The following is a 15,512-nucleotide window of genomic DNA, read 5'->3' as shown; positions in this document are numbered from 1 at the left end:
TTCAGGCCCGGCCACAGCACAGAAACTGGTTTGGTTGCACTGATGGATGATCTCTGATGGGCCCAGGATAGGAGTTATTCCTCTATCCTGGTGCTTCTTGACCTCTCAGCGGCTTTCGCTACCATTGATTATGGTATCCTTCTGCGCCGACTGGAGGGATTGGGAGTGGGAGGCCCCGGTTTATGGTGGTTGCAGTCAGTGTTGGCAGGGGTCAGAGGTCAATTTGTAGGTTCCTGCCTTGTGGGGTTCCTCAGGATTCGGTCCTCTCTCCCATGCTGTTTAATACCGAGTCTGCGCAGAGGGGCGGCATACAAATCTAATAAATAATAATAATAATAATAATAATAATAATAATAATAATAATCTACATGAAACTGCTGGGTGAGATCATCCGAGGGCACGGGGTGAGTTACCATTAATATGCCGATGATACTCAGCTTTACATCTCCACCCTGTGTCTACTCAGTGAAGCAGTGGAAGTGATGTGCCGATGCCTAGAGGCTGTTAGGGTCTGGATGAGTGCTAACAGACTCAAACTCAACCCCGACAAGACAGAGTGGCTGTGGGTTCTGCCTCCCATGGACACCTCCATCTGTCTGTCCATTACCAGGGTGGGTGGGGGTTGAATCCCTCAGAGATGGTCCGCAACTTAGGCATCCTCCTTGATCTACAGCTGACTTTGGAACATCATTTTTCAGCTGTGGCGAGGGGGGGTGTTTGTCCAGGTCCGCCTGGTGCACCAGTTGCAGCTCTATTTGCACAGGGAGTCTCTGCTCATAGTCACTCATGCCCTCATCACCTCGAGGTTCGACTACTGCAATGCCCTCTACATGGGGCTACCTTTGAAGAGTGTTCGGAAACTTCAAATCATCCAGAATGCAGCTGCACAAGCGGTTGTGGTCCTTCCAAGACATGTCCATATTTCTCCAGCACTCCGTGGGCTGCATTGGCTGTTGATTGGTTTCCAGACGTAATTCAAAGTGTTGGTTATGACCTATAAAGCCCTACATGGCATCGGACATGAATCCCAGTGACCAGTTAAGTCCCACAGAGTCGGACTTCTCCAGGTACCATCAACTGGACAATGTCGCTTGGTGGGACATAGGGGAAGAGCCTTCTCTGTGGTGGGCCCGGCCCTCTGGAACCAGCTCCCCCCAGAGATCTGCACTGCCCCCACCCTCCTTATCTTCCATAAGAGTCTAAAGACTCATTTGTGCCACCAGGCTTGGGGCCATTAATCCCTAGTCCCCTGGCTGACAAGTGAAGGTATGTTTTGCTGTGAGAATGGGAAGGAGTGATTTTAAACGTTATTAGGGTTTTTAATGACATTTTAGCTATGTTAGTTGGATTTTTAGATATATATAATGTATATTGTTTTGATATTTTGTGAGCTGCCCTGAGTCCTCGGAGAGGGGCGGCATATAAATCCAACTAATAAAATAAATAGGTAAATAAGTTAGGAAATCCAGAATTAAAGTGACCGATCTCCAACTGTCACTCTTTGATTGGTTGAACTGGCAAACTGTTCTATCATTAACTATTCTGTTTCTACCTTTTGAAATAGATTCAAATTCAGAATAGAATCTTGAAAGTATCAGATGATACTTAGAGTAATTAAGGCAGAGTTACTTTGAGTCTCTTTCCTGGGCGAAGCAAACTTTTCTGTATGGATCCCACTCCCATAATTTCCCTTCTCTATCCTCCCTATTCCCAGGGTACCAGGGTAGGCAAAGATGGCTCTTGCATGACATGTGGACTTCAACTCCCAGAATTCCTGAGCTAGCATGATGGGCTCAGGAATTCTGGGAGTTGAAGTCCACAAGTCATAGAAGTCAAACCTTGGTCCTAGACATTCCACCCCTCCCTCCCTCCCTCTCCCTGTGTGTACTGTATTTGTGTATGCACATCTGTGCATACACACATACACAGTCAACAACTCTTGCCACTTCATGACATTTTCCCATTCTTGGCAAAGCAAAATATTTTTAAGATTCCAGCACCGTCCCCTGAAAATTCTCACAATTTCTTTGGCAGTCTTACAATGGTAAGAATGCAGAATGCAGAATGCAGCTGCGAGAGCAGTCATGGGCTTCCCTAGGTATGCCCATGTTACACCAACACTCCGCAGTCTGCATTGGTTGCTGATCAGTTTCCGGTCACAATTCAAAGTGTTGGTTATGACCTTTAAAGCCCTTTATGGCATCGGACGAGAATATCTCCGAGACCGCCTTGTGCCACACGAATCCCAGCAACCGATCAGGTCTCACAGAGTTGGTCTTCTCCGGGTCCCGTCAACGAAACAATGTTGGTTGGCGGGCCCCAGGGGAAGAGCCTTCTCTGTGGTGGCCCCGACTCTCTGGAACCAGCTCCCCCCAGAGATTAGAACTGCCCCTACCCTCCTCGCCTTTCGTAAACTCCTTAAAACCCACCTTTGTCGTCAGGCATGGGGGAACTGAGATATTTCCCCTGGGGCCTATACAATTTATGTATGGTATGCTTGTATGTATGTCTGCTTAATAATGGGTTTTTTTAATATTTTAAATTGTAAATTATTAGATTTGTTATAAACTGTTTTTATTGTATTGTGAGCCGCCTCGAGTCTACGGAGAGGGGCGGCATACAAATCTAATTAATAATAATAATAATAATAATAATAATAATAATAATAATAATAATAATGTCCTGAAATATTACCTGACTATTTCTTTCCTGCCCAGGTCTGCCAGCCTTGGTAGTTGCAGTTTCGGTTGGCTTCACTCGGACCAAAGGATACGGAACAGCCAGCTAGTAGGTTTCACTGGGATAGAAGCCTTGGGGAGGGAGGCAGATTAGAAACCAATGCAGTGTTGAATAGTTACTCCACTTCCATTGCTTGTCAATTCGCTGAAGATGAGGGTGAGGAGGGATTTCAAGATATAGAGATCCATATTGGAAAGCGCCCCAAAACAAATATCATCTGATGAGGATTGGAGCGATGGGAGGTCACATTACTGGACAATGTCCAGTGAGCCTCGTTTTCTCTTTCTAATTTTAAATAACACCCTCTCATAAGAACATAAGAAGAGCCAGGCTGAATCAGGCCAAAGCCCATCAAGTCTAGTATTCTGCGTCACACAGTGGTCCACCAATTGTCCATGGGGATCTTGAGAAGAAAGAGAAGGCAAGACCCTCCCTTTCCCTTGACCCCCAACAAATGGTCCCCAAAGGGAACTCTGCCTGCCTCAACTCAGAGAGAGACAGAGAGAGGAGGGGGGAAGGAAGGAAGGAAGGAAGGAAGGAAGGAAGGAAGGAAGGAGAAAGGCAGAGAGAACATAAGAACAAAAGAAGAGCCATACTGAATCGGGCCAAAGCCCATCGAGTCCAGCATTCTGTGTCACCCAGTGGCCCCCCAATTGTCCATGGGGATCTTGAGCAGAAAGAGAAGGCTAGACCCTCCCTTTCCCTTGACCCCCAACAAATGGGACCCAAGGGAATCCTGCCTGCCTCAACCAACATAGAGGCAGTACATGGACATCCGTTTCAATAACCACTTATGATACAATTGGCATCCATGAATCTGTCTAATCCTGCCTTGAAGCTATCAAGGCTGACAGCTGTCACGACCTCTTCTGAAAATGAAATCCATAAACCAGCGACCCTCTGGGTGATGAAATATTTCCCCTTATTCATCCTCACTTTCTTACCTATGAGCTTTAGGGAGGGGCCCCTCATCCTAGTATTGTGTGATAGAGAAAAGAATTTTTCCCTATCCACCTTTTCTATCCCATGCATGATTTTATACACTTTGATTTCATACACTCATATCTTTGCACTGGACTGACACATGCCCAGTGCTGGAAACCCGGCTTCTGAGCATGCACAGAAGAAAAAAACCCAAGGAAATTTTAAAGAATTTTTTAAAAAAATCAATTTTTAAAAAAAATAAATTTTTAAAAAAAGTTCAAAAAGAGATGGTGGCATCCAAGGACCAGCATCGCCTGAACTGGTTCCATGATGTCATCATGGCATCACCAGTGGTTTGCTACCAGTTTGGGCAAACTGGTCCGAACTGGAAAGAACCAACCCCTGGCTCTTCTGTTCACCCCAAGATCCTTTTGATCATTCAAAGATTCAGCATTAAAGGTACAAGGAGGTGGACCTCTTCTTCAGAGGAGATGGGACCAAGGCAAGATGGGTTGGCCACGTGGGGAGACATCAGCTATGGTCATTCTTTGGAAGCTTGTTCCTGCTCTTGTTTAGCTTTGACAAGGTTTTCTCTTTCCTCTCCAGTTGCTGGCTGTCCCTTGAAGGAGGGTTGCTCTACGCCTTTGTTGGTCCTGCTGCTGTGATTGTTCTGGTGAGGACTCAGATACTTTTCTAGGGCGCCAATGATCTGACTTCGGCTCATCTCATTGTTTCCCATGGGTGGGGTTTCCCTTTCGTTGGCACTGTTGTCAAAAACTGTGATGGCGAACCCAGTTCATGCGTGCCACAGGTTGTACATAGAGCCCTCTCGGAGAGCACATGAAGCATCGCCCTCTGTCAGCTCCAGCGCACATGTGCACATTAGCCAGTTGACTTTCGGCCTTGGGGAAGGACGTTTCACCCTCCGGAGACTCTAGCAAACTTCCCTGAAGCCCCAGAGTGCAAAAAAAGAAGCACATCGGGCAAACCAGAAGTCCGTTTTTCCGAATTTCCAGTTTTTTCACCATCACAAGCTTCAGTGTGTGCATACGATGCATGGAATGGAGGGGATTGTGCACATGTGCAGGGGCAGCACGGGGGGGTGCATGCATGGGGGGGTTGTGGGCACATGCATGTGTGCTAGCACATGCACACAGGTCCTTGTGGCATGTGCCCTAAAAAAGGTTTGCCATCACTGGTCAAGAACCTATAAAGCAGTGATGGCGAACCTATGGCACGCATGCCACAGGTGGCACGCGGAGCCATATCTGCTGACACGTGAGCCGTTGTCTTAGCTCAACCCCAACGTGCAGGTTTTTGCCAGCCAGCTGATTTTTGGCTCGCACAGAGGCTCTGGGAGGGCGTTTTTGGCTTCCGGAGAGCCTCCAGGGAGATGGGGAGGGCGTTTTTACCCTCCAATGCCTCCAGGGAAGCCTTTGGAGCCGGGGGAGGGCAAAACATGAGCCCACCAGAAGTTGGGAAACAGGCCATTTCCAGCCTCCAGAGGGCCTCCAGGTGGGGGAAGCTGTTTTTGCCCTCCCCAGGTATTGAATTATGGGTGTGGGCACTGGCGCATGTGCAATAGGGTGCACCCATGGTCTTTCGGCACCCGAGGGGAAAAAAGGTTCCCCATCACTGCTATAAAGGCTCACTTAAAATCATACTTTTTGACTTGATGGAAAAATTATCTGTCCATGCCCCCGAATTCTGCAACCCATTACAGCTGCAGAACAGAGAGCGATAGTAAGAGCAGGGGAGGAAATTGAAGTCCAAATTATCAACCCAATCTTGATGAGATCCCTAACTTTTCCCATTGGTGCTGGGCTCTTTCCCCATTGCCCAGACCAATTATGACAAACCTTTTTTTCTTCGGGTGCTGAAAAAGCGCGGGCATGTGCTATCGTGCATGCGTGAGTGCCCACATCCATAATTCAATGCCCGGGGAGGGGGAAAACAGCCTCCCTCGCCTCCTGTTTCCCAATTTCTGGTGAGCCCAGTATGTTCTGCCTGACCGGCCTCAAGCAATGATTAACGGTCCAGGAAAGAAGGTCAGACACACACGTGGATAGTTAATCAGCAAACTTGTATTAAACAGTAAAGAAAAAAGTCTAAAGCAAACGGTCCTTACTTTCAGGAGTAACACATAGGATTCGTTGAAAATTCAGTCAGCTACAAAGTTCAGTGAAAAGCCAACACATACAAAAGTCACGGAGCATAAATAGTCCAAGAGTCTCTGAATATTCACAGCACCAAAAGCAGCAGCTTGTCCCAGAGTTTCCAACTCCCGCAACGCTGAGTTGAAATCCAAGAGCAGAAACTTCAAAGCAGGAACAAACGACGCCACACAAACCACCCAGATAATCAGCCACAGTTTGCCTTGGCCCCGTTCCCATTTTATGCCATTAGCCCTCATTAAGGGAACCACACCCAGCCCAGGTGTGCTTTTCCTACTTCTTAAAGCGATCCCTTCTTTGCAAGGCCCGTCGGTTGCGTAAATTAATGTATTGTCCTGCAGACGAACTGAGAGAGGATAAACTGTCTGACGAATTGCCAGCCCCTTCCCCTGAACTGTCTGCCAATTCTTCCTGGCTCTCTGCCCCATCTTCTTGACTGACTGCTGCATCTTCCTGGCTGTCAGCCAGGCTTTCACAGTCACTGTGTGCCACGTCTCCCCCATCTGTGGGGGCAACAGCTGGCCCAGGCCCAAACACAACACAGTAGGCTCGTGTTTCACCCTCCCCAGGATCCAAAGGCTTCCCTGGAGCCAGGAGAGGGTAAACGTGCCCTCTTCCACCCCCAGAGATTCTCTGGAAGCCAAAACCGTCCTCCCAGAGCCTCTGTGCGAGCCAAAAATCATCTGGCTGGCACACACATGCACATTGGAGCTGAGCTAGGGCAGTAGCTCACATGCCAGCAGATATGGCTCCGCTTGCCACCTGTGACACCTGTGCCATAGGTTCACCATCACTGACCTAGGCATTTCTTAACCAGGTGAGGATGGGAGCCGGATGGAAAGTCTCACATCTTCTGAGGAATAAGAGGAACTATATGAATTGGTAGAGGGAAAACAGCCCTCTTTGGGGAGTTCAGTGGCCACCGAAAATTTGCATGAAGAGCCAATCATGCTAAAGACTGGAATTTGTCCCACTTCCTCAGCTTTCCAGAGAGAGAAAAAAGATGTGTATGGTCACTACATCGTAGGCTTCGTCCAAATTGGATTCAGAAGGAGAGGAGCCTTCTGTTTTCATTTCCATCCCTGGGAACTGTGATCAAAGCTATTAGATACAGTGTGCATAATTTGCTTTTGAATTATCTAGTGTGTCATAACAACCCTTATTACTGGGAGTCCCTATGCCTTATTTAGCTAGGATCTCGCTGAACTTTGTGCTTCTCTGGCTTAATCTGCTTTTGCAGTATAAAAATGACACCACTTCTCTTGAGATAAAGCTACAAGTTTGAAAAGGGCTGTAATATTCCCAGTGCAGATATCTTAAAAGAATGATAAAATGTGTAGTAAAAATTAATGAGAACCAAGATATAAAAGCCATCGTTAATACAACATAAATCCAGCTGTTTTAGTTAAAGTTAACTTCCCTGTGAAAAACCTTCCTCCCTCCTTCTCACCTTTCCTTCCTTCTCAAAGTTCTTGAGAACTTAATTTAATTTCTTATTGGACTTTTTAAAATTACTTTGTGACTAGAGGTGGTTCAGGAGAGCTTCCTACAATGAGTTCCTCAGTCAACTTATTGAGGAGTTGGGCATCATATTAAAAGAATGGATGAATGAGTGTATGGATGAGTGTATGAATGAATGAATGATTTAAGATTTAAGATTTAAGATTTAATTGGATTTGTATGCCGCCCCTCTCCAGGGACTTGGAAAGAAAGGAAGGAAGGAAGGAAGGAAGGAAGGAAGAGAGAGGGGGGAAAGAAGGAAAGAAAGAAAGAAAGAAAGAAAGAAAGAATTTCCCTACTAAATGGGGAATTACAGATAGCAAGAGAGACAATGGTGTATTGAAAAGAAGGATATTCACACACATACCTTGTCTTCCTGATTATTCAGAAAGTATGAGAAGAATGGTGAAGAATGGCAACGTTCACTGATACTCTCTTCTTGTTTGAAAGCAATTCAAAACAAAATTCTTTTTTCTCAAATGGAATGAGCATACCTTTTTAACAGTTGCTATCCCAATTTACCTTTATGGTGGAGAATTGGCTTTTATGTCGTTACGGGCACTTGAAAATCGGTTCTATATTTTAGAGCTAGGTCAGTGATGGCGAACCTATGGCACGAGGGCCACAGATGGCATGTGGAGCCATATCTGCTGGCACATGAGCCGTTGCCCTAGCTCAGCTCCAATGTGCATGTGTGTGCCGGCTAGCTGATTTTTGGTTCACACAGAGGCTCTGGGAGGGCATTTTTGGCTTCCAGAGAGCCTCCAGGAGGATGGGGAGGTTGTTTTTACCCTCCCCTGGCTCCAAGGAAGCCTTTGGAGCCTTGAGAAGGGCAAAACACGAGCCTATTGGGCCCACCAGAAGTTGGAAACAGGCCATTTCCAGCCTCCAGAGGGCCTCCAGGGAGAAGATTTATTCATTCATTCATTCATTCATTCATTCATTCATTCATTCATTCATTCGATTTTTATGCCGCCCTTCTCCTTAGACTCAAGGCAGCTTACAACATCTTAGCAATAGCACTTTTTAAAAACAGAGCCAGCCTATGGCCCCCACAATCCGGGTCCTCATTTGACCCACCTTGGAAGGATGGAAGGCTGAGTCAACTTTGAGCCGGTGATGAGATTTGAACTGCTGACCTTCAGATCTACAGTCAGCTTCAGTGGCTTGCAGTACAGCACTCTACCTGCTGCGCCACCCCGGCTCTCTATTTTTGCCTTCTCCAGACATTGAATTATGGATATGGGCACTCGCGCATGCTCTTTCAGCACCCGAGGGAAAAAAGTTTCGCCATCACTGAGCTAGGTTGTCACCCATGGACTTCAATTCCCAATAGCTGAATTCTGCTCCACTGATCTTAAAATTGCCATGATTGGATACCCTTCAAAATTGAGAGCAAACCACGGTTATAGAAAGGAAAGAGTTCCTGATCCCTGCTTATCCCCAATTTCTCTCCTACCCAGGTCAACATGCTGATTGGGATCATCGTATTTAACAAGCTGATGTCTCGAGATGGCATCTCAGATAAGTCCAAGAAGCAGCGAGCAGGGTAAGTCTCCGTCTGTCTTAACACGGACCCGTGTAGAGAGGGACACATTTTTAAGCAAGTTGGCCGGCTTCCATCCTGGGTTGCCCGTAGCAACCATGTTTCCTCCCACCCTCTCTTGCCTAACCAAGCGAAGACACCAGGAGAGAGAGAAATTTTTAAAAAGGAAGAGGAGGGAATAGAATAGATTTTATGCACCCCCTTGAACTGGATTCTTTCAGCACATCTGGGGAACAGATACGTATAGGCAGTCCTCAACTTACAACCCAAATCGAGGTCTGAATTTCCGTTGTTCTGCAAGGCAGTTATTAAATATATTGCTATCCCTTTTATAATCATTTTCTCCCATGGTTGTTAAGGGAACCTTTGCAGAAAGTGGGTGAATCACCTTAGTTAAGCGAATTCAGCTTCCCAGTTGACTTTGTTTGTTGGAAACTAGCTGGAACGTCACAAATATCCAGCTATACATCTCCACCCCATGTCCAGTCAACGAAGCAGTGGAAGTGATGTGCCGGTGCCTGGAGGCTGTTGGGGCCTGGATGGGTATCAACAAACTCAAACTCAACCCAGACAAGACGGAGTGGCTGTGGGTCTTGCCTCCCAAGAAGGACAATTCCATCTGTCCGTCCATTACCCTGGGGGGAGAACTATTGACCCCCTCAGAGAGTGTCCGCAACTTGGGCGTCCTCCTTGATCCACAGCTGACATTGGAACAACATCTCTCGGCTGTGGCGAGGAGGGCGTTTGCCCAGGTTTGCCTGGTGCACCAGTTGCGGCCCTATTTGGACAGGGAGTCATTGCTCACAGTCACTCATGCCCTTATCACCTCAAGGTTCGATTACTGCAATGCTCTCTACCTGGGGCTGCCTTTGAAAAGTGTTCGGAAACTTCAGATCATGCAGAATGCAGCTGCGAGAGCAATCATGGGCTTCCCCAGATATGCCCATGTTATACCAACACTCCGCAGTCTGCATTGGTTGCCGGTCAATTTCCGGTCACAATTCAAAGTGTTGGTTATGACCTATAAAGCCCTTCATGGCATCGGACCAGATTATCTCCGGGACCACCTTCATAGTGCTTTTACAGCCTTCTCTAAATGGTTTACAGAGTCAGACTATTGCCCCCAACAATCTGGGTCCTCATTTTACCCACCTCGGAATGATGGAAGGATGAAATAATGTTGAGCTGGTGGCACTTGAACTGCCAAACTGCTGGCAGCCATCAGTCAGTATGCAAAAACAGTTGGACTGAGTAGGAACTCACCTCTCCACCCAAAATAAATCCCTTATAAATCTCATTTCAGTTGAATTTGGTAGCAACTTGTAGGGGTCCGAGGCCTCATCCAATATCGCCAAGCCTCTGCTCAGCTTTTTGAAATACTGCTCGTATTAATGGAAATAATATTTTTCGTTTCCAGCGACACTTTGACAAATGTATTCCTAAGAGGATTCTTGGAAGTCAGTTTGTATTTTTGATTTAGGTAAAATTCAGTGGCGTCTATAGGGAGAAACTATGCCTGACAGTGAAAAATCGATATACTTAGCACATCTTGTCCTATTATCTCCAAATTTGGGGCTAAAATCAAGAGGATAGTCAATAGCCAGTATTGATTGCTGCATGTTAAAGAAGCATATGTCCTTCCAGCGTATGTCCCCAGTATTTGGTATTTATGAACACCAGGAATTAGACATTTTAAGCTTGCGGCAGGATGAAGATTTATTATATTAGGTCTAGAATAGAACGGTGCTTGGCAGCAGAAGATCAATATATTTAGCATATCTTTTACTTGTGCCTATGCAGAGAGAGAAAACACAATGCATTTTTTTCTTAACTCTTGCAGGTAATATACCTCTGAAAGTATTTTATTTATTCATTTGTCCAATACACAATACATATGGAAGAGAATAGACATGAAGTAATATATATAAAGATAATATGTAAAAATAGAGGAGAAGATATATGAAAGGAAGAAAATATATATGATATATGGGATAAAGGAAAGACAATTGGACAGGGGACGAAAGGCACACTAGTGCACTTATGTACGCCCCTTACTGACCTCTTAGGAACCTGGAGAGGTCAATCGTGGAGAGTCTAAGAGAGAAATGTTGGGGGTTAGGGGTTGACACTATTGAGTCCGGCAATGAGTTCCACGCTTCGACAACTCGATTGTTAAAGTCATATTTTTTACAGTCAAGTTTGGAGCGGTTAATATTAAGTTTGAATCTGTTGCGTGCTCTTGTGTTGTTGCGGTTGAAGCTGAAGTAGTCATTGACCTGTAGGACGTTGCAGCATATGATCTTGTGGGCAATACTCAAATCGTGTTTTAGGCACCGTAGTTCTAAGCTTTCTAGACCCAGGATTGTTAGTCTATTTTCGTAGGGTATTCTGTTTCGAGTGGAGGAGTGGAGGGCTCTTCTGGTGAAATATCTTTGGACGTTTTCAAGTGTGTTGATGTCCGAGATGTGGTATGGGTTCCAGACAGATGAGCTGTATTCAAGGATGGGTCTGGCAAAAGTTTTGTAGGCTCTTGTGAGTAGTGTGAGATTGCCGGAGCAGAAGCTACGTAGGATCAGGTTAACAACTCTAGAAGCCTTTTTGGTGATAGTGTTGCAGTGAGCTTTGGCACTTAAAAACCCTGCTGTTCTGTTCGGGTCGTATGCGACCCGAAGCCAAGTTTGAGTCCCTGTAAAAAATTTTTCCCTGCATATCTGAAACTTGAAATTTCATGACTTTTCATCATTTCAGGGGTTCTCTCTATGAGAATTTTTTTTGGGGGGTGGGGGGCTTAGTTTTTGCTGGGCAAAAAAAGTTACAAATCTTCTGTTCGGGTCACATACGACCCGGACCGAAAACTCTTCATTTGAAGTGCTTATGTTTGGTCAATTTGAAAACTTTTTTCACTTGGAAAGTAGTCTGAACATTTCTGCACACAATGATATGAAAATTGAAATGAAAAAAGTAAATCTTATTGGTTTATTTTGCGGATATAATGCACGCCCCCCCGTTTTTGTGATTTTTTTTTCAATTTATGGATAGTTTTGCTTGCAAAATGCATTCTATTTTACTAAAGTTGGTGTGGGATTGGTAGCTTGAACATTTCTGAATATAAGAAAAATATAAAGGAACTGAAAAAAATGATTCTTATTGGTTTTTTAATATCAGAAATAAGGCCTCCCCCCCCCCTCGGCTGCTTGCAACCATTTTCACTTTTTATTTTTTTATCCTCCAAATCCGAAATATTCTTTAAAATCTTAGGCATTCATTTACTCAATTTAACAATGCTGATCATCAAAAAATATTTTTGGGGTGGTGGCTAATTGTTTTCTGGGCAAAAAAAAATCATAACTTCGAGTCTGTTTCTGTTCGTATATGACCGGACCAAAAATAATTTTTTTAGGTACTTGAATTTGATCTTTTTGAAAACTTTTTCAACTGGAAAACTAGTTTGAACATTTATGAACATAATGATATGAAAATTGAACTGGAAAAATTGAGACTTATATTTTTATTTTGATCAAAAAGCCCCTCCCCCCCCATCCTTTTTTAATTTCGTGTCAATTTCTATTTTTTTAAGGCTACAAATCCCTAAGGAATTTCCCCCCAAAAGGTTTGATATACTAAATTGAACATTTCTGAATATAAGAAAAATATAAATGAACTGAAAAAAATGGTTCTTATTGGTTTATTTTTGCCACAAAAAGGCCACCCCCCACCCCCGGCCTTGCTATGTGCCATTATTGTCACTGTTTATACATATTTGTCTAGAAATATTTGGAATATCCTTTTGAAAATCAACCACATTGTAGCCAGAGGACTAATTTTATGAAACAAATCCATTTTACTAAAAAAAAGTATGTAAGTTTGAAATTAACAGCATAATTTTTATATAAATTGAAATAATTGAACACGGGGGGAGGCATACATTTATGTGCAAAATAAACCAATATGCATCAATTTTTCCAGTTCAATTTTCATATCATTATGTTCAGAAATGTTCAAGCTACCAATCCCACACAAACTTTAGTAAAATAGAATGTATTTTGCTAGCAAAACTATCCATAAAGTGAAGACTATTTAAAAAAAACGGGGGGGCATGCATTTCATCAACAAAATAAACCAATATGCATCAATTTTTCAAGTTCAATTTTCATATCATTATGTTCAGAAATGTTCAAGCTACCAATCCCATACCAACTTTAGTAAAATAGAATGCATTTTGCAAGCAAAACTATCCATAAATTGAAAAAAATTTCACAAAACTGGGGGGGGCGTGCATTATATCCGCAAAATAAACCAATAAGATTTACTTTTTTCATTTCAATTTTCATATCATTGTGTGCAGAAATGTTCAGACTACTTTCCAAGTGAAAAAAGCTTTCAAAAAGACCAAACATAAGCACTGCAAATGAAGAGTTTTCGGTCCGGGTCAGGGTGACCCGGGAACAGAAGATTTGTTACTTTTCTTAAACAGAACAGCAGGGTTAAGTCATTTGATATTAGTATTCCAAGGTCTTTTACTGAGTGTGGGTTGGCTGTGAGAATTTTTTTATTCAGTTTATATATGAAGTTTGTATTGAAGTAAAGGGTTGGGTTTTTTATTTTTTATTTTATTTATTTATTTATTAGATTTGTATGCCGCCCCTTTCCGCAGACTCGGGGCGGCTCACAACACAATAAAAACAGTTTATAACAAATCTAATAATTTACAATTTAAAATATTAAAAAAAACCATTATTAAACAGACATGCACACAAGCATACCATACATAAATTGTATAGGCCCGGGGGAGATATCTCAGTTCCCCCATGCCTGACGACAAAGGTGGGTTTTAAGGAGTTTGCGAAAGGCGAGGAGGGTAGGGGCAGTTCTAATCTCTGGGGGGAGCTGGTTCCAGAGTCGGGGCCACCACAGAGAAGGCTCTTCCCCTGGGGCCCGCCAACCGACATTGTTTAGTTTACGGGACCCGGAGAAGGTCCGATGCCATGAAGGGCTTTAAAGGTCATAACCAACACTTTGAATTGTGACCGGAAGTTGATCGGCAACCAATGCAGACTGCGGAGTGTTGGTGTGACATGGGCATACCTAGGGAAGCCCATGAGTGCTCTCGCAGCTGCATTCTGCACGATCTGAAGTTTCCGAACACTTTTCAAAGGTAGCCCCATGTAGAGAGCATTACAGTAGTCGAACCTCGAGGTGATGAGGGCATGAGTGACTGTGAGTAGTGAGTCCCGGTCCAGATAGGGCCGCAACTGGTGCACCAGGCGAATCTGGGCAAACGCCAGGTTTGTTTGGGGGTTTGTTGAATGCAGGTAATCCACCCACTGTATTGGAGCCTGTCCATTCTGGTTGTAAAGAGGATCATGAGTGTAAAACTTTTCTTTTAAAATGCTCCTGAATTCACTCGATTATTTTTAATGCATTAATCTTGTTTGTGGTTTGAGGGGTTTATTTACTAATTCTCTCGTATGAGTTGGAAACATCCCCCTGATTTTCTGCTGCAGAAAAAGAAGTTTTGTTCCCGTTGATCCGTTCTGCAAGCTAAGCCGTTTCTTTCTCGGGGAGGGAGGGTGGGTCAGTAAAAGTGGGAGGACAACAGTTAAATTGGATTTGATCAGAGCTCACACTGAGCACTTGAAAAGCCTCCAGCATAATGAACACTCCGACATCCAAATCTACTTAGTTATGCAGTGCGAGGAGAGGAAACAGACCACGAACAGCATCTCCGAAATCAGCACTTCCCACACAAAGCATCCTGGTTCTGTGGACCGATGCCAGAGAGCTGGGTCACAGCAGGGCAGAAAAAGCACCTTTGCCACCAGCCGGTTTTTGGGAATGTGATACGCCTCACAGGTAGACTGCTGTACTGCAGGCCACTGAAGCTGACTGTAGATCTGAAGGTCAGCGGTTCAGATCTCATCACCGGCTCAAGGTTGACTCAGCCTTCCATCCTTCCGAGGTGGGTCAAATGAGGACCCGGATTGTGGGGGCAATAGGCTGGCTCTGTTTTTAAAAAATGCTATTGCTAACATGTTGTAAGCCGCCCTGAGTCTAAGGAGAAGGGCGACATAAAAATTGAATGAATAATAATAATAATAATAAAAATAATAATAATCTGGTGGGACCCAGGGGAAGAGCCTTCTCTGTGGCAGCCCCGACCCTCTGGAATCAACTCCCCCCGGAGATCAGGATTGCTCCCACCCTCCTTGCCTTTCACAAACTCCTTAAAACCCACCTCTGTCATCAGGCATGGGGAAATTGATTCCCCTGGGCCATTTCCGTTTTATGTATAGTTTGTATATGAGATGTATGGTTGTTTTTTATATTAAGGGTTTTAAATTGGTTTAATCATTGGATTTGTAATGTTTTGTGTTGTGAAGCGCCCCGAGTCTTTGGAGAGGGGCGGCATACAAATCTAATAAATAGATATACATATAGATAGATAGATAGATAGATAGATAGATAGATAGATAGATAGATAGATAGATAGATAGATAAAGATAAAATTAAAATAAAATAAAATAAAATAATAAATTAATTAATAAATTAATTAATTAATTAAAATAAAATAAATTAAATTAAATTAAAATAAAATAAATAAAATAAATTAAAAATAAAAATATAAATAT

The 15,512-nt window shown here is 43.8% G+C and overlaps 1 protein-coding gene across 1 annotated transcript in view; it reads left to right on the top strand.

Moving 5' to 3' along the window:
* The window catches only part of ADGRB2 (adhesion G protein-coupled receptor B2), a 251,233-nt gene that overhangs the window by 203,896 nt on the left and 31,825 nt on the right, over positions 1-15,512 (top strand). Inside the window, exons 21-23 of the mRNA XM_070764684.1 lie at positions 2,718-2,787; positions 4,270-4,336; positions 8,801-8,886. Coding sequence (XP_070620785.1) covers positions 2,718-2,787; positions 4,270-4,336; positions 8,801-8,886 — 223 coding nt within the window. The remainder of the gene's footprint in view (positions 1-2,717; positions 2,788-4,269; positions 4,337-8,800; positions 8,887-15,512) is intronic.

Source organism: Erythrolamprus reginae, chromosome 11 (genome assembly GCF_031021105.1).
Source record: "Erythrolamprus reginae isolate rEryReg1 chromosome 11, rEryReg1.hap1, whole genome shotgun sequence".
Taxonomy (NCBI): Eukaryota; Metazoa; Chordata; class Lepidosauria; order Squamata; family Dipsadidae; genus Erythrolamprus; species Erythrolamprus reginae.
The sequence above is the reverse complement of the archived record's forward strand: the minus strand, read 5'-3'. Positions and strand labels throughout refer to the sequence as shown.